Raw genomic sequence first — 24625 nt, forward strand, 5'->3', positions numbered from 1 at the left:
TGTGGTAAAGAATGGCTGAGACGTAAGGCGTGTTGCAGTAAATAGGGTGATTAAGGAAAACCTCTCTGAAGATGTGACTCTGAGTTAAGAAATGAAGGATGAGGAGACAGCCATGAAACAAGCTTAAGCTTAGGAATCATGCTTGAGATAGGGCACAGCGAGAACAAAGGCCTTGAGATAGGAATGAGCTTCAAATGCTCTAAAAGCAGAAAGAAAGTCAATGTTGCTGGAATGTAGTGGGGGGGGGTTGACATAGAAAATGAGAGTAAGGGATGTAGAAGGGGCTCAGTAAGTGGTTAAAATATAGAAACATGTTAAGGGCTTTACAAATGTCTAGCCCTGCAGTACTATGTAGATTGTGGATGTATTTTCGTTTTCTTTGCTTTCCATTTTTCTTTCCTCCTTTCTGTCTTGGCCTTCCTGCCCAGTGCCTCCCTTAGCTCTGAGAGCGTGGGCTTTCCAGCTTCTCTGATGAGATCTCAGTCAAAGAAGCTATTTACAGCTGCTCCATTCTTGGCTGTGAATGAATACACGGAAAGAGTTGAGTGGTAAGGGAGGTAGAGATTGAAAATCTAGAATTTCTTGCAAAAATCAGCTGGGTACTTTTCTTGCTCCCTGGCTTAAACCTGTACGGTGAAACCCTTTCCAAACACAAACAGCAGGAGACTAAAGGCAGAGGCACAGCAGGCAAACTCAGGGGCAAAACACTTTTCTCCCTCACCAGCATGCCTGAGATGACATGCAGCGGGTCCCCTACCTCTCTCAAGCTTGCGGCGGGCAGGTCTTGTCGTTTGGCATTTCCCGCCTCACTCTGTTGTCTTTTATGGTGAGGACTAAGATGTCTGGTTAGGGGCTGCCTCACAAAGTGCCAGTGAGAGGCACAAGATACAGAAGTGAGACTGGAAAAGCCAGAAGGGACACCACAAACATTTGGACATGAATTTGGAGGAAGCAGACTTTGTACCATAGGAAAGGAAGTATAGGCAGAAGTACATCTCTAATGAAGAGCATTATCTATGGAAAATTGGGATTATGAATTTTGGGGATTAAAATCATCACCATGATACACTGATGATGATACGATGATCAGCTTCTCTGATACGACAAATGTGAAACTTAGCTTCTTTATATTTCACTTTTCCTTTCTCTACTCTCTCCATTGTTTTATTAATTATATTTAAAATTTTTCTATTGGTTACCTTGACTTTTATATCCATCAATTTAAAATAGTATCTTCTATTCTTTTCTTTCTTTATGCTCCTACTCTTATTCCAGTATTTTTAGGTAATTCAAGATGGTAACATTTTCAGTCTGTCACTGCAGTAAAAAAAAAAAACCCAAAACCCACTTCTGTTTTGTCCATTAGTTGCTTCTAAAAATTAAAATCTGAATATCTGAATCTATGCCATTTTTAGAATGTTCCAAATTTCAAGGACCAATGGATTTTCTCTCCCTTTTTTTTAGATCAGTTGCACAAAACCATGTTACCTTTAGTTTGTGCATGTCTGCATGGAGACTTTTCACCTATTTTCCCTCCATGCAGCTGCCAATTGCTTTTCTCTTCACGTTAAAGAAATAAAAAGAAACCCTATGTTTTCTTATTTCTAAGATCATCCAACTTCTTAATCAATCGTTTGTTAAAGAAAATTTACATTTTTGTTGAAGACATGCTTCTTGGAGTCCCATAATTTGTACAAATTGCTTTAGGTCTTCTGCAGAATAACTATCATGGAACTATTTTCAAATTATTGAAATTTTGGATCCAACTGTGTGTTGGGTGCTGGTCCTCTTATTTCAAGAATTCTTCTTTTTTCCCCACCCCCCAAAACGCAATTTCAAGTACTTTTTCAGAAAGAATCTGTGGAAGGTAAAATTTCTAAGTCTCCCCGTGTCTGAAAATGTCTTTGTCTTCATGCATGATTGATTGTCTGTATATAGAATTAGGACAAACTTAAAATTTGGCAAATGATGCATATTGTATGAAATCAATATTGTAAGGCCCGCTTTTGTAATCAAAGCTGAGAGATTGCAGAGCACTGTACCAGTAAATATTCTTCCCCTTTCTAATATCATGTATTAACTTGTTTTCATGGAGTGGCTCTTCAGAATTGGCAGGTTCCCACATTCTGTTCAATTTAACCAATACTGGCTTGCTTTTTCTAGTGAAGGATCAGTTTTAAAACATTGTGATACTGATACAGAGAACTTGATACAGTATTTGTATCTTTTAATCAGTGTAGCCTTTGCAGTTATGAGCTTCTACTGCTCAAGAGCTGTGTCAGTACAGTTTGCGTGCCATCTGTCCTCTTGACATTAAGGAGATACGGAATCGAATGTTCCATCGTTGGGGACAGTATCCCTCACTCCTCCCCACCCCTTTACATTTACATCAAGTGTTAGAACAGTGCCCAGGCAGCATAGCCACAAGCTGGGTTTATGTGGGCCTCCAAGTCTAACCAAACTCCAGACTTTGAGAGTCATTTTGGAGGAAGCCTGTGTGCCGTGTTTTAATCTAATAAATTTGATGAGAGCAGAGGGGAAAGAAACTATCATAAAGCAGGTAAACGTAGAAGCTTCTTTTGTATCCCAGGTGTGGCTTCTTCAATGGACCAAGCTGCTGCAACGCAGTATTGATTTGACAGAGCCTCTGCTTCAATGATGTCTGTCTCACAATGGCTCCAGATGATTTCTGTACTGCAAAATAAAGCCAAACTCTGGAAACCAGCTCCCTCTTGTTGGTCTTTTGTGTCCTGACAATTCAGAGCTAGTAAGTATTGTACTGGCCTTGACACAACTGCTCATTTCCTTCACTAGAGCTGAAAACGGATGCTGGGGAAGAGTGCTGAAGACCCTAGTGGTTGGTGGAGTGCTGCCATCTGGCTTCACTGTGAGTAGGCCCCGAATTACTTCTTGGTACAATATAATTATTAGACTCTCTTAGATATCCTTAGTAGTGGTGTAGAACAAGGATTCGTTCCCATCAGGGAGTAAGTGACATCCGGTGGAATGGGTGCGTTAATATATTTATTTATTTAATAAGTTAATTAATTTTATTTTTGGCTGTGTTGGGTCTTCCTTGCTGTTCACGGGCTTTCTCTCGTTGTGGTGAGTGGGGGCTACTCTTCGTTGTGGTGTCTGGGCTTCTTGTTGCGGAGCATGGACCCTAGGCACGTGGTCTTCAGTAGTTGTGGCACGTGGGCTCAGTAGTTGTGGCACACGGGCTTAGTTGCTCTGTGGCATGTGGGATCTTCCCGGACCAGGGATCGAACCCGTGTCCCCTGCATTGGCAGGTGGATTCTTAACCACTGTGCCACGAGGGAAGTCCCAGTATTTTCATTTAATTCAGATTGTAGACAGACAGTTTTTAGTGGTAACTCCTTTCCCCTTGATTGTTACAAGCCTCACTGTATGTGCTGTCATTTACATCGAGGACATTGTATTCTCTTTTATAGTTGAGTCTGTCATTTATGTCGGAGGAATGAGGACATTGTAACTGTATTCTCTTTTAAAGTTGAGTCTGAAGGACATAGACTAAGGTAGGCAATCTGTTAAAGGATTTAGGGTAATAATAACTTCGATTATCCAAGTGATTACTTTAGCTTTCTCAATCTCATACTGTCCATTTTTGGCCAAAGAATTTTTTGTTGTAGGTGGGCTGTCCCGCACATTGTATGCACCTCCCTGGCGTGACAACCCCAGATCACCCCGGTTGAAAACAACTGCTTCCTTTTCATAAGATTATCTAAAATTCCAGCAGGCCTTTCCCCTCTTTTCCTGCAATATTTCACATTGTGAGCCGTTAACGCAGGTGGAGGCACAAGCTGGGTTAGTAGTACGAAGGAAGTACCAGGATGCCTTCATATTCTGCATTCGGCATATTTATGGGAACAACCAACATTTCTGTGCCAGGCCAACGGGGCACAAAGGTGATGAGGGCAGAGTCTCTGCAGAAGCTCAGTCTGGAGGCGCCTGCTCCTCTGTGGCCTGGCTAAGCCTTCAGTTACAGAACGGGCGGCCTCGTGGGTGCTGGAAGGTCCTTCAGGGGAGGAGCACGGCTGGCAGGTGCGCTGTACTTTCCTTTTCCGTAGTAATTTCAGATTAATTCAGTGTACCAAATACAGTTATGGTCCTATTAGATTCTTATCCCTGGGGTAAAGATCAGCTGAGTGGGTCTCTAAGCAAGAGCTAGGGTAAGAATTAAAACTCAGTCATTCTTCCTCCTCCTAAGAACATACCGAGGGGAAAGGAACACTTTCGGTTCTGTAGGGGGAGTTTAAAAGCAGATAAATGGCTTTTGAGGGAAGTTCCTGTGCAGGCTGACATGACCCCCTGGAAGGGCCAATTGGAGAGTTGTGAGGTGTCCTCTTGCTGGAGCCTGCTGCTCGGCACCGCACGAGGGAGGGGAAAGCACCGGGCAGGCCTGCGGGGATGAGGCTTGACAGATGGCGGCCAAAGTGAGGTAAGTGGTAGGATTCTTTTGGAAGCTACTTATTCTGCTAAATGGCCTAAAAAATTTAAAGTGCTGTAAAACATTCTCTTACAAATTTAATATTTGCTATAAAATCATTGCAGAAGCAGTTGAATGATTTTTAGTTGTCTTTATTAAAATGAAACAAATTAGGTACAAAAACCTTTGTTCCAAATAGATACTATGTATCTTACCAATGTTTTTGCTTGGTTTTGAGTTTTAAAGATTGGTGTAGAAATTATTTCTAATATAAACAAATGATTATTTCTTCCTCAGAGGGTTGATTTTTGTAGTACGCTGTTTACAAAAACTGAGTAAGTGAAAATGACAGTTTATAAATTTGTACCATTTAGGAAAAAAATGTTTATGTAGTGTAGCATGAATAACAGCAGATAAAACCATTGAAGATGTTAGTTTTTACACAGGTGGTAAAACCTTTAAAACAGACTCCAACATGCATTACATGTGCATTTCTGACCTTAACGTGCAAAAACAAAGCTACTGGTTAAAATAGACTTATTTTTGCTACAACTGAGCACACTTGTAAAATCCTTATTTTTATCATTAATTTCAATGAATAGCTTTGAAGCTATTCTGCTTAAAATGAGAATAATTTAAAACAATAATATTGAACACTGTAACCCAAAACTAATGGAAAACTACAGTGCTGCTGTGAACAAAGCCAGACAACAAAGTCAGACATTCTGGCAATGTGTAAAACACGAAGAAAAATGTTCCCCCAAGTTGTAGAACACTGAGGTACACAGAACAGTCTTCTCATATAAATCAAAGGTTTTCAAAGAAAAGGGAAAATACTCATTTGTTGTTGGCATCACCGATGTCTAGGTAAGCTGTAGTTAAATCACCCGGACAAATACAAAATTGATAATTCCGTCTTTAAAATAAAATAACCAAGAACTATTCCATAAATAGGATGCTACCTACTGGGGAAAATGTCTATGCATGTAGGCTACATTGTCTTCCGTCCTGGCAGCAGATGGACTGCAGGTGAAAACACTCATAGAATGGAGGTTAGTTATTTCATTAGTGATACTTGAGAAAGTCCCATTTATGCCAAACCAGCAGCGCCCCTAAATAAACAAAACTTTCACAAGAAAATTCCTAAGTCACTTCCTCCATGTGGCCTTCCTCCGATCAACCCCAAAGATCTGTGAGACCTCCTTTATTCTGTATCCCATCATCATCTAAATCCCAAAATTTAATTAAGGATTTTCCAGACTTCTTCTTTAGAATCTTTTCTGAAACAAATGGATTTGTGAGGATCTGGAAGTCATATATAAGCTTTCCTACAGTTATAGACTTTAAATGAAGTTTGGCTTCTATATTATATTGACACCTGTGAATCTGTTGCTTAATATCAATAAAAGCTCCCCAGACTCTCTGAGTGTGATGCTTTTCTTTCCAAAGGCACAGACCTAGGCTTCCTGGTGTCATCCTTCTGTATATAGCTGTGCTCAGGTCAGCGGTGATGGTCAGCAGCCTGCCCGGGGTGAGAGTCTCCCTAAAAGGGACCCCAGAAATTGATCTACCTTTCAAGAGGCTCCATCAGCATCCAGAAACACTGTACCCTATCTCGAAAGGCATCGGTCCTGCTGCTCTGCAAATCAATGTTCTCCAGGCCTCATTTTGGCAGCGTGGGCCCTGGAAGTCTTTCTGTGCTGTACTTCTGTAGCCTTCCTTCTTGTGCACCCGCACTGCAACCTCTGCAACTTCCCCTTACTTGGCGCTGGGATTTCAGGACCTAGGAATTTTCCACGATGTCCTTCTACATGCTTTTCATCGGCAGGCCTGGGCTGGCATGTCACACAAGGCTAGCTCCTTCGGCCAACCCCCTCTGCTTAGTCAGTGGCAGCTCCGCAAATGCTGGAGGGATGACTCAATGCACGGGAGTGTGTCCTAAATACTGCATTTGAAAGTGATAGTTTTCCTGAGCTTCTCATGACAATGACTAACCTCTCTGAATGTTTCTTTATGCCTGTGAATAGCTTATCGAAACGGATTAAGCATCCTTTTATGCATGTTCTTAGTAATACTGGCAATATAGTTCTTTTTGTTTGTTATGGAAATAACCCAAATTGGGAAAGGTAGCTTTAAAACTCCCCCGCTAACCAAAGCATGATCAATTGGGGAAAAAATTTTGAATTCTTTTCTTTTTCTTGTGAGAGGCATGGGAAATAATAGGAAAGGGAAAGTGGGGAGCACCACTCATCAAAAAAATATTTTAAGAAATGTGCTGGCTTCTATTTCAGGAAGGTTTACATCAACACTGTTAACAGACAAATGAAGGAAAAGGAAATGTGGATCATTGGTATTGGTACTTTTCAGAAAGGCTGATTGATAATATTTTCTTGTATTTGAGATAATCAAGGACAGAAAGCAATGTCACAGGATGTGAATTACTCCTCGTGACGGTGAGGAAGGTGCCTATTTTCTGTCTGTTGTACAGTATGTCTGGGAAGTCCCTCCCACACTGAGTCCTTGGTCTTTCTTCCTCTGACCCTTTCACATGACTTTGACTCCTTATTGGCAGGGCCTTTTCCTAAGATTCTTTTGCTGATAATCCAGTCATGCTGTTCTCACACAAAGGCGAGTACTAGAAATAGGCATGTCAGGCTATGACACAGCCTTCCTCCTCCTTTGAAGGGGTAATGACCTTATTCAAGATGCTTTTATTAGGTCTCCTCTGCAAGTTACCGGAGAAAAGTCATTGCATTTCATTCACACAACCATGCTGCCACTGCCAGTCTGGGTGGTTCTTCCAAGTCTCGGTCAACCCCCGTTTTACATGGCTGAGGCGAGGTAAGAAGTTGGACAATGAATTGTAATAACCTGGCTGATTTCTTACTTTGATTTAAAAAAAAAAACAAAACTAATCATTATTATTTTTTTCTGCCTGTAAAAGTAGTCATTCCGACTGTAGAAAATACAGGGAAAACATAAAGAATAAAATTAAAATCCCACAAAATATCATCGTTATTAAATTTTGGTATTTTTCCTTCTATATCTGAGTTAAGTTATCTTGTCCCACTGGATGGGTGGGACCAACAAAAGAATTTTCTTTTTCTGTTATGGCCAAATCTACTGTTTCAACCTGGGAGGATCTGTCAGTTTTCTCATAGTGTGCATCACAGAGTTTAAAACTACTTGGAAATACAGCCCAAGCTGGCTGTGCTTCTTCACCTGGTACCTGGCAGTCAGGACTAGAAGCTGGTGACACTTCTTTAATTAAAGAACTGAAGGAGGGGAAAAACAAAAACAAAAACAAACAAAAAACAAACAAACAAAAAAAAACAACTGAAGGAGAAGTCTGAACCAACTTGAACTTCCTCTGCAACCTCAAGGGCACAGGTTTCTTTCGAAAGTATGAAAGCCACTGTCTGTAAGTTATCACCTTTTCTCTCACTTTCTCGTGGTTTCATTGACGTGTGATCAGCAGAGTTCACATCAGGCACCTCTTCAGGCTCAATTATTTCTTCCGCTGTCTCCTGAAGCTCTAAGCAGAGTAACGGGGCCTCCTGCTGCTGCTCCATCTCACCAGCGGATGCTTCTTCCCAGGGACTCGTGGGCGGTGATATGGTGAGAGTGAGGTCAAGGTCAGAATCCTCCTCTGATAACTCGAGGCTGACTTCCTCTCTATTCACAGATAGGCTGGTTTGCTTGGTAAATGCAGAATTAAATGTTTCAAAACTCATATGTTCGCTGTTTAGACCACTCTTGTCATTCTTTAGTTCTGAAGAGCCATCCGAAGCATTCCTCACTGATGGGATGCAGTCAAGTGAATCTTTTTCTTCCAAGGGATCAGAAGCTGACGATGAGACTACTTCTTCAAGCTGGGACGACTCTACAGTGTCTTCCGAAGAGATGCTGAAGAGACTCTGGCTCGACAGAAAACATTCTTGAGAGAGCTTCATTTCTTCTCTGGGTAACAAATAACTAGAACTTTTAACTAGTGATAATGCCTCTGTTACAAGGCAATTATCAGACGGCGATGGTGAGCCTGCAGCAGCCTGCCCTTTCTGTAATGAACACATTTCTTTAGCAAGTATCTCTCTACTCACTGAGAAGGCACAAAGGTACTTAGCGCCTTGTTGTCCTGACATTGCCAGAGAGGGAACGTCCCTAAGACCCTGTGTCTTTTCAAATGCGGACACAGGATGTCTAAGGCTTGTAGCAGGTGATACTTGTTTAATCAACTCCACATTAAAGGGTGTAGGTTTATCAGCTCTGTTTACAACTTCTGTCTGTATCGGTGCATAGGCATTTTTTTCAAAACTGAATGTAACTCGTTCCAGATTAATCACTACATACTCCGTATCATCCTCCCCTTCCAAGGATGACTGACATTCTTTGATTATAAGGCTGCTATGCTGGATAAAGCCCTGCAAAGCACCTGTTTTTGTTTGCATTTTTGCATGAAAAACATCAACTTTGCTTTCAAGGGTGCTGTACACAGACTTTTGAAAAATCATTGACGGATTGCTGATCCCATCGTAAGTCCTGGCGAATGTGGACTGTGTGACAGTATCATTATAAGATGTCACCTGTGTGCCATCAAGTGGCTCAAAGGTTTTATCTTCAGCAGGAATAGAAGATCCATTAGTTTGGGTACTTCCAATGCTAGAAAGCACCAGATTAGAGGTCTCTAGTTTATCTGATGACTCTTGTTCGGCTTTCCCCCCAATTATCTGAAATGATAAAAGCAAAAGAAATAAATTAATTTAAAAAATCAGGGGCCAAATAGATCTTTTTTTCAAGCATTTACATATGTGAAGAACAGAACAGACAAAGATCAATTTTAGTTTGCTCTGTTCTTTTGAATCTTCATAGGGTAGAGATCAAGCAAATCCCTCTCTTCTTAGGCTTAAAATACCCCCCAAATAGGAATTTGTTTTATCTAAATACACACACACGAGAACTCCAAAACTTTCTTAGTTGCACAGCCTTGTGTTTTTTTTTTTTTTTAATGGACTTTTGGGAAGAAAAGTGGCTAGACCACTGGCAATTTAAAGACTTGAAAATGCAGACTGTTTGCTAAATAGCATCACTTAATTCAGAAATGCAGCAGTAGAGGAAAAAGTGCTCAATTAATTTAAATTATTTTTAGTAAGATTAAAAGATAATCTTTAAAGCAAAGAATAACTTATTTTAAACACCAGCTTTCAATTAGACTATAAATGCACTGTCATCTGGAATGTTCCCATGAGGAAACACTAATTATTATCTCTTGTACTCAGAATACACTGATAAGCAGCTTTCCCAAGGTATCAATCTCTATCCTGTTAAATAAAAGTCCCTTACCCCTTAGCTGTCTTCTTAGCTTATAACTGGACATAATCTCTCTCTCATTTTAATACCTCCCTATTCAACAAAGCAGCAGAAAACACAGTGCAGCTTGCATTAATAAACTCAACTAAAAGGACTGATTTAAACAGTACCAGAAAGGATTTAGCATAAACAGTAACAGAAATACCTCTGGACAATTTTGATAACCTCATAAAAAGGCTGTTTCTTTTCTTCTTTTTTTTAAAGGCTGAAGAATGGTCTTGTTCAGAATATGGTAAAGTGGATTGACCATACAGTTGACCTACACCTGTAGCTCTGGAACACTACGGCCACAGATTTCCTGCCAGATTTTGAAGCAGTCGTGTTGTAAGTCAGGACCTGTGTTTCAAATCTCTTGTTAAAAACATTTCTGCCTTAGTCAAAGAAAGACACTGACCTGAGCAATTGGCAGGGAGGAGCTGAGACTTGGTTTTAAGGGGACACGACTGGCCAGATACAAAGCGTAGAAAACTCTTGATGGCACACTCATTCTGAGAACAGTTCTATGACCCTCCCAATCGTACTGTGGCTGATAATGTTGGGCCACAGTCGTGAATCTCACCATGCCTGTGCTCTTAGTGAAATGAAAACTTTGATAATCCTAGTTTGCCCTAGAATAGGGAGTGGTACAGGATTTAAAGGTGTGTGCACCTTTAAAGTATGGGTACAGTATTCAAGAAGATGACGGAAACATATTTCTAAGTATATGCTATAGAAAGTGTTAGGAATCGTTAATTTTAACATTCTACTTTCTACTTAATACTCTTTCATGTTTGCAAGAAAATCATTCCTAATTGGACATTACTAAAGTAAGTTAATATATATTACCACGACCGAAAATACTTTATAAGAAACTAGTGTGTGTATAAATATATATGTAATAATTAAAATCTGCCTGACTAAACATAAATACTTTCTTATTCTAAGGTAGTGATTTTATGTATCTCTTTGAGAATAAGATGAAATTTATGAACCCCATCCTCAGAAAAAGAACGCATACACACGTAACATATATTTTATGTGTACACATATAAACACACACATATGTGCATATATATACATAAATACATCCACAGAATTAGACACTGAGAAACAGCTAGAGTGTCCAGATCTGAGTCTTGGCCGGACAATTTACTATGTGCCTCCAGGCCATTCTGTACTTCTCCATCCTCAGTCTTCTCACCTATAAGATGGGTGGCACGGTCCTTACCTCACCCGGCCGTGTGAGAATTAACTGAGCTAATGCGAGTGAAGGGCTCAGACCAGTCTCTGGCCCACAGCGTTCCGCCAGTCTTCATTCTGATGAAGATGAGCATCTGCAGACACTCACAGACCCTCTGAGGCTCACCCCTGGACCTGCAAATCCCCACGGAAGCCCAGGTACAGAAACTCAATGTTAACACAGGCACTGAAGGTGCCCAAACCCATGTAAAATTATTCTGTAATAAATCTGCTCTGAAAGCTTAAAAAGGCAGGTATTTTGTCAATCCATTTACTTAGAACCTTGATACAACTTTTTAATTTGCTCCAATTAAAATTCGATTATCAGGCTTCTCTGGTGGCGCAGTGGTTAAGAGCCTGCCTGCCGATGCAGGGAATACAGGTTCGTGCCCCAGTACGGGAAGATCCCACATGCCACGGAGCGGCTGGGCCCGTGAGCCGTGGCCGCTGAACCCGCGCATCTGGAGCCTGTGCTCCGCAAAGGAAGAGGCCACAACAGTGAGAGGCCCGCGTACCGCAAAAAAAAAAAAAAAAATTCGATTATCCGTCCTATCAGTTGAGAACAGTGAAATGAAACAAAGTGTATTTTTCATATTTACAAACAGTTATCTGCAGACTATGAGAGGTCTGGCATTTTATTTACTGTCTCAGGATTTGTTTTCTGTTTTGGTGGTACGCGGGCCTGTCGCTGTTGTGGCCTCTCCCGTTGCGGAGCACAGGCTCCGGACGCGCAGCCTCAGCGGCCACGGCTCACGGGCCCAGCCGCTCCGCGGCATGTGGGATCTTCCCAGACCGGGGCACGAACCCGTGTCCCCTGCATCGGCAGGCGGACTCTCAACCACTGCGCCACCAGGGAAGCCCTCAGGATTTGTTTTTAAAAATATTCTTTAATATATTCAATTTTAGTTTCCTTTAAGGTTTATCAAAGATTTTTTATATTTATTATTACTGCATTTGATCCATAAACACTATTATAGGTAAACAGAATAAGTATTATTCACCTCTTTTAAAAGATAATAAGCTCAGAGAACAAGTAATTTGCCCCAAATCATACAACTAAAAAGCTACATAATTATGGTTGGCTCCCAGATCATCTGAGGCCTACGATTTTTTTCCTCCTTTTGTTTCTTCAATCAGGATGGTAGATAAGCTCCACCTGCAGACAATCCAGACTTTGTAAACTAAGTTTCTGGCATTCTAATCCTTTACATAGCTAGAGAATCCACTTTCCTAAAAGAAACCAATGCCTTGTTATGAATGTGATTTTACGTACAAAAAATATTTCTTCAAAAATAACACCAGCATTTACAGTATTCAGCTTTACCTACCTCATTATTACAGGAATCGATGAAATTCTGGCTTTCTGGGGTCTCTGGATGACCTGCTGTTGCAAACATTTCTTTCTGTTCATTCTGCACCCAAAGCTCCAAGCCTCTCACAGGCGGTGGTTTCATGAAAGGAAGCAGGGGGTCAGTGATTGGGAAGGACACTTTGGCAGTAGGACCTCTGGGAGCCTCATTAGACTCCAACAGAGGGTCTACGGAGCACCTTTCCACACCGGAGGACTCTTCAATTTCACTGAATTCAAACGATTCTAACGTGCTATTTATGCACACGTATTTTGCTGGGTTGCTGTGTTCTACTACTTTTCGGGATGATTGTATGACTTTGTTTTGATTGCTATAAAACAGAGCTACCCACATATGAAGTAAAAGCTTCACTTCTTCCATGGTATCTGGTAAATCAGTATTCCAAGGCCTGAGATTTTAAAGAAAGAAGAAACCAAAATCATTGAAAATGACTGTTTTAGTTGATTATCTTATAAGTAAGTGCCTTAATTATTAACCTTAGTTTTTGTGTTCATTTTTATTTTAAAAATTACATGAACATGAAACAATGAGTAAAATAAAAATGAAGTTGATATAACAAATAATTACAGTGAATCTGCTTGGTATTATTCCCAAGTTACTGGATTTTACACACTTCCTTCTCCCTCCCCAGGGTTTAGCACAAGTATCCCTTCTCGCTACATTTATCTCAACAGAAAAGTTCATCCACTTTCATCCAGGGTCACTCCCACTCACCCGTGCAGTGCTCTGACTACAGTCTTCTCCAGGGGGTTGTTGGTATACTTACTTGCCGTCTAAGCTGAACACGTAATCTGCTTCCCATACGAAAGTGACCTTAAAGGAGCCGTCACAGCTGAATACGGTACGAGAGCGGCAGAAGTCCTGCAGGCTGGAGGGCAGCACCCCGCTCCTGCGCCTGAGCGCTGGGGCCTCGGAAAGCTGCTGCAGTGGGGAGGTGACCTGCTGATGCCGAAATGGCATCACTTTCCCCACTGGGGTTCCCGCTTCAGGGCCTTTTGTGCCATTCTTGGCAAACGCAGGGCCTGGGGCCCCTCTCTGCTGTAGATGCTTCTTTGAATGTTCTGCAAGGAGCAGGGCATAGGAATGCTCCACAGCAACGACAGAGCTTTGGCTTGCGTCGGAACTTTCTAGGGTTTCCTCGGGCAGTGCTGACTGGGCTTCTGCAGGGGCCTGAATGCCAGCAACCAAGCTTTCTTCCTCCTGGCTGACCGTGGGGTCTGATGTCAGATTACCCTTATCAGAGGAGGGCTTGGATAACGGTCCACCTTTTTGACTTTTAACTCCTCTATGATATTCATGGTCTGACGTACCACGCAAAGAATGTTCTTTAGAAAGCAAAACATCGTTCTGTGGCAATTCAGAGGAGCAGGGCAAGTTTCTGGGCTCAGAGGATGGTGTGGTAGAGGTAGCAGCGCTTAATGCAAGATCAGCCAACATATTTAGGGCCTGGGAGTCACAGTTGACAATGGAGTTTTCAGGTGGGTCTTCTGGAGCCACTGTGATATTTTCTGGTTGAGCTGTACTTATGCTAATAACATCTTCTCGACCATCTGAAATTTCTGATTGAAGCTGTGAAGAAGTTTCTCCTTTGGCTTCAGCATAAAAGAAAAAAAGACACATAACACTTGATTTCCATAGAATTAATTCTTTGTCATATTCCTATGGTTCAGTGAAAATCAACAGTTAAGTCAACATATTCAAGAAAAACCTCTTGATATGTTGCATAAATTGTATGTTAAATTTTTATTACCAGAGTGAGGTCTTGTCCAACTTCCTGATGTATTATAATGTATTTACCAAGGAACAAGTCTTAAGGAATGTGCATATTAATTTAAAAAGAAATCACCCTTCAAAACTGCATGTACTCAGGCTTCCCTGGTGGCGCAGTGGTTAAGAGTCTGCCTGCCGATGCAGGGCATACGGGTTCGTGCCCCGGTCCAGGAAGATCCCACATGCCACGGAGCGGCTGGGCCCGTGAGCCGTGGCCACTGAGCCTGCGCGTCCGGAGCCTGTGCTCCGCAACGGAAGAGGCCACAACAGTGAGAGGCCCGCGTACCGCAAAAAAACAAAAACAAACAAACAAAAAAAACCTGCATGTACTGACCTACACACAAGGCATACTGCTCAGCTAAAGAAATATACAAAGAGAAAAAAACAAAAACAAGAAAACAAGACTCCTGCCCTCAGAGAGCTTACAATCTCGTGAGAATCTAAGAATTTCTAAGTTTAAAGTGTATATTATAGAAGGTTAATGTACTTTCTTAGAAATCATTTCCCTTGGCAAGTTATTAGAGGAACCACCTAAGTTCAAAATAGAGATGATTTTTAACCGTACTGATGTTTAATTATAATACGTTACGATACAAATAAAAAATGAGAAAAGTAAGAATATTCAGAATCGCCAATTAATTTCAAGTTTTAAAACTTCAGTTTCTGCATTAAAAACATTTCCTCTCTATTCTATCTGCAAAAAAGCAAATCTCCTCATCTACTGATAATTCTCCTTACAGCAGGTACTCAAATCTACCCACTGGCATTCGGTCAGAAAACTAACATTCTCAGGTGGTTTACTTGCCTTCTCAGGACTTTGATTCAGCCTTTTAAAATGTGATTATCATGAAGGACAAAGTTCTCAACAATACTGGGCAGTGAGTCCCTGTAGCAGGTGGCTGGATGGACAGAAAAGCCAACTGTGCTCCTCTTTATAATTAGCAGTAGCAGGTCTGAAATAAATTACTAACCTGTCTGCAAAGCCCAATGACAGTACATTTACAGAGAAAACTCTGGCCTATGAGGTCATCAAACAGAATGACAAGAGTGTGTGTATGGTGAGGAGGGTAAAATTAATCAACCACTGCCCAGTTTTTATTTAAAATATCAAAGCCCAACGGGGTGAGGTACGAGAAAGTGGCCCAAAGAGGGCTGTCTCGTGAACCCTCCGGGTGTACTGGAAACACATTCATTTTAGGATCTGATGTGTTTACTGACACTAAGTTCATTCTATCCTTAAACACTATGGTTCTTACACTGAGTATCACTATGAGGAAGGTCGAATCTAGAGAACACTGTATTGAGTCAAGAAAAAGGGTTCATTTTCATATGTGTCATTTCAGGTAAATCATTTAATAACTGACTTGCTAGAGGTTTTCAATTAATTAAAAATACAATACTGATCATCTATCTCTTTTAAGAAATATAGATAAAATGATGCCAAATAAATTATAAAAAATTAAAGAGTTCAGTAAATAAAAACTATATTGAAAACTTTAAAAAGGACAGAAAACCATTAGTTTCAGTAACAAAATGATTGAGCCTTCTTAAACTCTGATATTTCAAGTAAAAGAAATGAAGTGGATTAGCATGGGTGATTAAGAAATAAAAGAAAAAATTAACACATTATTTTAAAGGTGGTAATCTTAAAATTTTAACTTGGAATGTGGCTGCACAATATATACAGACACTTGCAATACAAATCGCCCTATTTCTGAATACCCATTCTGGAAACTTTTCATTTTCTGGGCTCACTTTTCTGCCAATGCCCAGTTGCACACCTCCTCCCACTAATCGATTAGCCTACAAGTATATAGAAGCCAATTCAGCACAAGGAATTCTAATGACAAGGCTGGGAATACAATGCATTATGTATGTATCTATACTCATCCTGTTTACAAACTAATTGGAAAGACAGGACCAAGACACACCAGATGATTGGAAAATAGTATGAATTAACTCTTTAACGTTCTCAAAAACCCAAAAAAGAAATGGAAAAAAAAGGAGAAATGAGTGCAGATCAGAGCATCAGGAAATGACTCCGGGTGGACTTAGCTGAGCAGAGGGGACTGCACAGGAGTGACAACAGGCGTGGTTCGTGTGGGTGGCACCATGTGCCTGGCAGGGAAGGCACGCATTGGGAAACGGCAGGAGAGAAATGTGCACCCGTGGGTAAGACCACCTCGTAACTGCCTGGGGAGACAAGCAGAGAGGCTGTGTTGGGTATGACTCTCTACAGGCTGTACGGTGATATGACTGAGGAGCTTTCAGAAAAATCTTCAGCCATAAACAACATTAACGAAACTGAGGAAAGGGACTTCCCTGTGGTCCAGTGGTTAAGACTCTGCGCTTCCAATGCAGGCAGTGTGGGTTCGATCCCTGGTCAGGGAACCGAGATCCCACATGCTGCAAGGTGTGGCCGAAAAAATTTTTTTAAACAATGAGGAAAGAAGAAACCAAGCTCATCCATAATACCATCACCCCAACAAAACAAGCGTTTCTTTCCCTGAATTCCACTAAATTTGAGGCTTTTAAAAAACCTAAAGGTAGATGAGAGAAAGTAGAATCATGAGATTAGACAGAAAACTGATGGAAATACAGAGATATGAGGAAATGAAGGTTTTTCTAAACAAAAAACACCACCACACATACAACACAGTAGGACTCAATACCGAAGATACTGTAAAATGTATAGATTTTGCAGCTTGGTGGAGCTGCACTCTACTCAGAGAGACGGGTGTGAAGAGGGACATGGAGCTGGGAGAAAAGTGAGGTCCGCGGTGATGAGGGAACGTGCCAGCAACGAGGAGGTTCCAGCAGGTGGAACACGGAACCAGCAGTCAGCTGCTGGCTCACAGAAGGAGACTTGGTTATTCACTTCCGCACAAGTAGAAGTAGAAAAGTAAAACTGCTTTTAAAATTAATTTAATGCCTTTTGAAACCAAATACAGGGGCTTCCCTGGTGGCGCAGTGGTTGAGAGTCCGCCTGCCGATGCAGGGGACACGGGTTCGTGCCCCGGTCCGGGAAGATCCCACATGCCGCGGAGCGGCTGGGCCCGTGAGCCACGGCTGCTGAGCCTGCGCGTCTGGAGCCTGTGCTCCGCAACGGGAGAGGCCACAGCAGTGAGAGGCCCACGTACCGAAAAAAAACAAGAAAAAATACAAGTGAAATACAGGATTCGAGATTACTGACTGCTTTGAACCATGTCTTTACAGTTCCCTCTGGACAAACCTATAATATCTTCTATAACTGATTATGGTCCAGAAAAATACTGCCAGATGCTACTTGCTTGTGAATTTAGTCATTAAAAAAGGCCATTTATACTTTAACTCTGCTAAACAGTTCATGTTCAGGCTTTCTGCAGAATGAAAAGTAGGGTCTATTTAGTGAAGGTATGAATCTTGGCACTTTCTTATTTATTCACAATGGGAAACCAAGTTACTTGTCCTGTCAGTGTCTGAACTAAAGAAGACCACAAGAACGTGACAGATTTCAACTGATCTTATACTGTTTCAATATACTACTTTATAATCTCGATTAGTCTGTATTACGGTGCTGAAATTTACAGGAAGAGGACTTCTTACCAGGTTGTGGCTGCTTTCTGATTCTGGGATTCTGATTGCCTTTTACTATATTTTCCCTCTGTTTTTGTGGAGAATTCTTCACAGGTGGCTCAGCCCTTGGAACAGTTTTGACTGGAGATGTCTCTCGTTTCCTTGCCCTTTTAGCATTCGTTGACCCTGGAACATCTTTAGAAATAGGAGCTTCTTGGTTTTTCCAATCCAATTTGGTTGTCTGTACAAACTGTGCAGTCAGCACTTCAGCACCTTATGCAGAAAAGACACCGTTTTCTAAGGGGTAGGGGGCGCACCTTATGCAGAAAAGACACCGTTTTCTAAGGGGTAGCTTTCCTTTGATTTGTTTTGGGGGGGAAACTTTAATAATGGGGAATAAATTATAAAATTTGGGGTATTTCATTAAAAGATTTTTGAACTTGCTAAGTGTTGGTCTATACCCCTAATTAGGATTAGGGGAAAAATATCAGAGTAGTAACTTTATAGAAACAAGGCATGACTTAATTTTTAAAAAAGATTCCATAATCTTTGCTGACTGATGTGGCAGGTAAGGCTGAACATGCTAGTTCACAGCACAGGGTGACGGATAATTCAATTTACACAAAAGCGACACAGCTCCCACAAAGCCATGTGGTTAAAACCATGATCACACTGTAGAGAAGAGACTGTAGGTTCACAAAGAGCCATCTTACATATTTTCCTTCACTACACCTAAATATCAAAGCTTTAACACTGCCTGAAAAATCATCTCTTAAGAGAAGACAGAGGAAGGTACATTGAAGAAAGTCCTCTTCTGATTTAACTTCCTATAAATCTATTATAATTGCTCATTTCTCTTACAAAATGCTCAGCTTTACTTCTCGCAGGGAAGGAAGGAAAGAACTAAAGGTGGGGGCACATGAGGAGAAAAAACTATTAACAACCTGCTTGTATCACACGCAGAAAGTGTTTCAATCCTTTAAGAGTTAAAAAAAAATGTTAATAAATGTTCCCTGTGAAAACGTTTTCCCCATTGACTATATAAAATAATCACACGTGAGAATGTTTGCAAATATTTTAAAATCACGTTATATGGAAAATACTATTTCTAATTGATTGAGAACAGAAAACATATTAAACAGTTTCAGAATGTGATGGTTATTAGTGAAATGTAGAAAAGAGACCAGTTTCATTTTATTCTTTTGAAGGTTAGAAAAATAAACGGTTTTTTAAAAAAGCTTTTAGACTCTCTTAATGTTGTACATTTCCCTGGGTCTAATTATTTTCTTCCCTACTAAACTATCAAAGGCAATAAAGCAGCAGTTTTGTTTTTAGAGTAAGACTTCTGATTTTATACTGGTTACAATTTCTAAAATTTTTAGCATAAAAAAAGGCAAAATATAAGTCAAGCAGGAAAACTGTTAAGACTAAATTAAGAAGAGAAAGAAAATAAGATGAGATGATCAAGACTAGGGGAAGCGTAACATCTGCACGGGCGGGAGGGGAACATCTCTCACAACCTAGGTCCTGCGAGGAAAAGGAGAAACACGAAACAGGTGACCCTGCACGGACTGCCCTGCTTATTTGCATCACTCAATGACATGTTTCTCAAGCTGCATGCAATAACCCATGGGTGTATTATAAAATAAACTTAATGGGCTGCAACCAGAATTCTTTGTTAAATGAAACAGAAGATATCAGATTGTATTACACATAGTTAGGGTAAATGCTTCCTGAAATTTCTGTTTCAGTAATGTATGAATTTGTGTGTACTGGACTACAATATACAATGTATTTCTTTTCTATTTTTTTTTGAGCTTTTGTGGTATTATATTTAGTCATCTTGGCTGGTTTAATCACATCGTTGTTGTTGTTCATTTTTTGGCCACACTCTGTGGCATGTTGTGTCTTAGTTCCCTGACCAGGGATCAAACCCGTGCCCTGTGCACTGGAAGTGTGGAGTTGTAACCACTGTACTGCCAGGGACATCCCTAAAACATATTTCTTATAGTGGATGAAATTAGCACACTTGAGAAACAGTGACAACATATATGTTGAATTATAGGTAATTTATTTAATACCTTTAAAATGGTTCATATAGAGAGAAACCCAATATGGTTGGCCTGGAATTTGTGAGGAAATGTAGAGTGTGAGTTGCTGCTTCATACTGCCGTTCTCTCTACCACCCTCCTAAACACACACACACACACACAATTTCTCAAACTATAATTGGCCAGAAATAACTACTTGTTAAACCACAGGGTAAAATCTTAATTATCTAGGATCCTGGGGATCCACACACCTCCAGTGTTTCTTCTTTAGGCATCAGAATTTTAAAATTCAAAATACTATAGATAGGGTTGGCAAATTTTTTCTGTGAAGGGCCAGACCTCAGTCACAGCCGCCCACCTGTGCCAGCACAGTGAAGTACAGAGACAACAGGTAATGCCTGAGGGACCCTTTGGCCCAAGTCTGCTCACCTCTTCGCTAAGGGGTCATAGAGCATAAGTTCCCTAGTTTTAAACAAAATACACCACACATAATCTGAGATGACTCTAAGCCAAAATTGTGTTATTTGTCGTGCTCTGTTCACTGAAGTGCATTTGACTAACATTAAATGGCTCTGGACGCTGATTCTCCCTCAGTTTTCAGGGGGCAACAAAACCACTTGAGGAACTGTTTCAATATATATGTCTCGAGGCCACTGGACCTTGTTTCAGTAGGTCTGTAGTAGGATCCAGACGACCACTTTTAAAACACACAAAGGATTAGAAATTCTGCCCCAGGATGCTCTAGTTCTGGGAGAGTCCAGGCACTTTCCCCCCTCTTTAAACATGTTCAGGCTATCACTTATCAGTTTTTGCCATCTGTTCTTAGTGTGCCTGATTTTAGCAGATCCTCTTCTTCCACTCGAATTTGTCCGAGGACAGTTCAGAAACTGAATGACCTTATTTCTTAGACAGGTAAGTAAATAACTGAGTGATGATTTGAGCAGTTTTATAAGTGAAATACAAGCTTTTGGTGGGTGGGCTTTTGTCCTATTTCTTGATTTTCATGTTATCTAGATTAGCGCTTCTCCAACTTTAGCATGCACACAGATCACCTGGAGAGAGCTAACGGACACTGTCAAGCTACAGTCCAGGATGGTCACACAGGAACAGGGTTAACACACAACAGTTATTACTAATTGCTCATCTGAAAATCCATACAGACCATGCTTACCGTTTTCTCTTTTCTGACGGAACTTGAGAGTTGTGCGAGAGTCTGGACGCTTCTTTGCTCCACCACGAATTCTTCTGGGAAAGGGATGGCACAACTTCACCCTTTTACTCTGTACCACGGGCAGCGTGCCTGCTTTTCTCTTACGCTGAACTCTCAGATTTGATGCGGGACTTAATGGGACCAGAGTTCCCTGCCTTGTTTTAAACATCTCTTCAGAATTCTTTTGTGTTTCTGTTTCTTTTCTTACTTCTGCCGCTGAGTTGTGAAATTCAGCACCTGGAGTCATAACTAAAGAAAATCCAGCATCACAAATTCCATCTGAAATACCTTATTTCTTGGACAGGTAAGTAAATAACTGAGTGATGATCTGAGCAGTTTTACAAGTGAAATACAATCTTTTGGTGGGTGGGCTTTTGTCCTATTTCTTGATTTTCATGTTATCTAGATTAGCGCTTCTCCAACTTTAGCATGCACACAGATCACCTGGAGAGAGCTAACGGACACTGTCAAGCTACAGTCCAGGATGGTCACACAGGAACAGGGTTAACACACAACAGTTATTACTAATTGCTCAGCTGAAAATCCATACAGACCATGCTTACCGTTTTCTCTTTTCTGACGGAACTTGAGAGTTGTGCGAGAGTCTGGACGCTTCTTTGCTCCACCACGAGTTCTTCTGGGAAAGGGACGGCACAACTTCACCCTTTTACTCTGTACCACGGGCAGCGTGCCTGCTTTTCTCTTACGCTGAACTCTCAGATTTGATGCGGGACTTAATGGGACCAGAGTTCCCTGCCTTGTTTTAAACATCTCTTCAGAATTCTTTTGTGTTTCTGTTTCTTTTCTTACTTCTGCCGCTGAGTTGTGAAATTCAGCACCTGGAGTCATAACTAAAGAAAATCCAGCATCACAAATTCCATCTGAAATACCTTATTTCTTGGACAGGTAAGTAAATAACTGAGTGATGATCTGAGCAGTTTTACAAGTGAAATACAAGCTTTTGGTGGGTGGGCTTTTGTCCTATTTCTTGATTTTCATGTTATCTAGATTAGCGCTTCTCCAACTTTAGCATGCACACAGATCACCTGGAGAGAGCTAACGGACACTGTCAAGCTACAGTCCAGGATGGTCACACAGGAACAGGGTTGACACACAACAGTTATTACTAATTGCTCATCTGAAAATCCATACAGACCATGCTTACCGTTTTCTCTTTTCTGACGGAACTTGAGAGTTGTGCGAGAGTCTGGACGCTTCTTTGCTCCACCACGAGTTCTTCTGGGAAAGGGACGGCACAACTTCACCCTTTTACTCTGTACCACGGGCAGCGTGCCTGCTTTTCTCTTACGCTGAACTCTCAGATTTGATGCGGGACTTAATGGGACCAGAGCTCCCTGCCTTGCTTTAAACATCTCTTCAGAATTCTTTTGTGTTTCTGTTTCTTTTCTTACTTCTGCCGCTGAGTCGTGAAATTCAGCACCTGGAGTCATAACTAAAGAAAATCCAGCATCAATAAATTCCATCTGAAATACCGTACTTCTTAGACAGGTAAGTAAATAACTGAGTGATGATTTGAGCAGTTTTACAAGTGAAATACAAGCTTTTGGTGGGTGGGCTTTTGTCCTATTTCTTGATTTTCATGTTATCTAGATTAGCGCTTCTCCAACTTTAGATGCACACAGATCACCTGGAGAGAGCTAACGGACACTGTCAAGCTACAGTCCAGGATGGTCACACAGGAACAGGGTTAACACACAACAGTTATTACTAATTGCTCATCTGAAAATCCATACAGACCATGCTTACCGTTTTCTCTTTTCTGACGGAACTTGAGAGTTGTGCGAGAGTCTGGACGCTTCTTTGCTCCACCACGAGTTCTTCTGGGAAAGGGATGGCACAACTTCACCCTTTTACTCTGTACCACGGGCAGCGTGCCTGCTTTTCTCTTACGCTGAACTCTCAGATTTGATGCGGGACTTAATGGGACCAGAGCTCCCTGCCTTGCTTTAAACATCTCTTCAGAATTCTTTTGTGTTTCTGTTTCTTTTCTTACTTCTGCCGCTGAGTCGTGAAATTCAGCATTTGGAGTCATAACTAAAGAAAATCCAGCGTCACAAATTCCATCTGAAATACACGGAGACTGAGGACAGCCTGCCAATAAGTCTAGTGCAGTAGATACTTCCAAAATGTACCCATTAGGATTTGAAGAATAAGATCTCAACTGAGTTAAAGACTGTAAAGGGCACTTTTCAGCTGGAGGAGTCAAGTCAAAACCACTGGACACTTTGCCAAAGAATGCAGTCTCTTTAATTCCATCCTGAGAAGCAGCAGTCAATGAAGGACTTTTGTCCACCTTGTACAGTTCTTGGAGATTATGCTTTACTAATGTGTTTGGACAGATTCCTTTTTCAGAAAATGATTTCTTTGCTTCCAGCAGGGCACAATTAAGGGCAGGTAAAATAGGTACCACCTTCAATGAGATGTCATCTTCAACTTTCAAGTCTTTCAGCCCTAAAATATATACACATGTATTAAAAACCCAAAGTTCTTGTTTTTTCAAAAACATGCAGGAAAAAACGCTTTAGATTACAAAATTACAGGATGGTTAAATATGATACAGTGTTTCAAATGGTAATCTAAATAGCAATTAATAGAAGACTTATGGATGCACTTAATGAACATATATTATCTCCATATATACGAAAACACGCACACACAGAACCAAAAAAGAGTCACTCAGATGGGATCACCAGGTGAGAATGAAGAAGGCAGGCCCGCCTGCAGCTCCATCTCATCTGACCAGGAGCCCAGCGTGGGCTCAACGCACCGGCATTTAGAGTTGGCAGAATTACTTTTCTATTCTCATCTTCTGCTTTTAAAATGTATCTAATCTGTACCTTATATGACCTACTTCAAATTCTCTTAAGAAGGTAGTCACAGGTGCAAACTTTCAGTTATAGGATAAATAAGTACTAGAGATGTAATGTACAACATAATAAAAAATAATTAACACTGCTGACGTTACATATGAAAGTTAAGAAAGTAAATACTGGGACTTCCCTGGTGGCGCAGTGGTTGAGAATCCACCTGCCTTTGCAGGGTACACGGGTTCGAGCTCTGGTCTGGGAAGATCCCACATGCCATGGAGCAACAAAGCCCGTGCACCACAACTACTGAGCCTGTGCTCTAGAGACTGCGAGCCACAACTACTGAGCTTGCATGCCACAACTACCGAAGCCCGCGTGCCTAGAGCCAGTGCTCTGCAACAATAGAAGCTACCACAATGAGAAGCACGTGCACTGCAATGAAGAGTAGCCCCCGCTAGCCGCAACTAGAGAAAGCCTGCAGCAACGAGGACCCAACGCAGCCAAAGAAGGAAAAAGAAGGGAAATACTAATAGTTCTCATCACAAGGGAAAAAATGTTTTTTCTATTTTCTTTAATTTTGTATCTATATGATATGATGGATGTTCACTAGAATTACTGTGGTAGTTGTTTCATAATGTATGTAAGTCAAATCTTTATGCTGGTAAACCCTAAACTTATATAGTGCTGTATGTCAATTATATAATATCTCAATAAAACTGGAAGAAACTAGAGTTACAACACAAACCACTTGAACTAAAAGAAAGTAAACCCTAAGTAACCCCCAACTCTCATGGTAACTACTGGTATAT

The 24625-nt window shown here is 41.0% G+C and overlaps 1 protein-coding gene across 1 annotated transcript; it reads right to left on the minus strand.

Annotated features, from left to right (window-relative positions):
- Positions 1-4583: 4583 nt before the first annotated feature.
- LOC149743819 (protein TASOR 2-like) lies at positions 4584-23530 on the minus strand. The gene is given in 6 exon segments (XM_089906124.1): positions 4584-9174; positions 12361-12790; positions 13117-13169; positions 13171-13994; positions 17758-18000; positions 22756-23530. Coding segments are annotated over 6 exon segments (3774 nt in total). The 5' UTR covers positions 23516-23530; the 3' UTR covers positions 4584-7710.
- Positions 23531-24625: the final 1095 nt, after the last annotated feature.

The sequence above is a fragment of the Delphinapterus leucas genome, unplaced genomic scaffold (genome assembly GCF_059928025.1).
Source record: "Delphinapterus leucas isolate spDelLeu-1000000601 "Yukka" unplaced genomic scaffold, BTC_Dleu_Yukka2 spDelLeu_asBTCV2_sq67, whole genome shotgun sequence".
Lineage (NCBI taxonomy): Eukaryota > Metazoa > Chordata > Mammalia > Artiodactyla > Monodontidae > Delphinapterus > Delphinapterus leucas.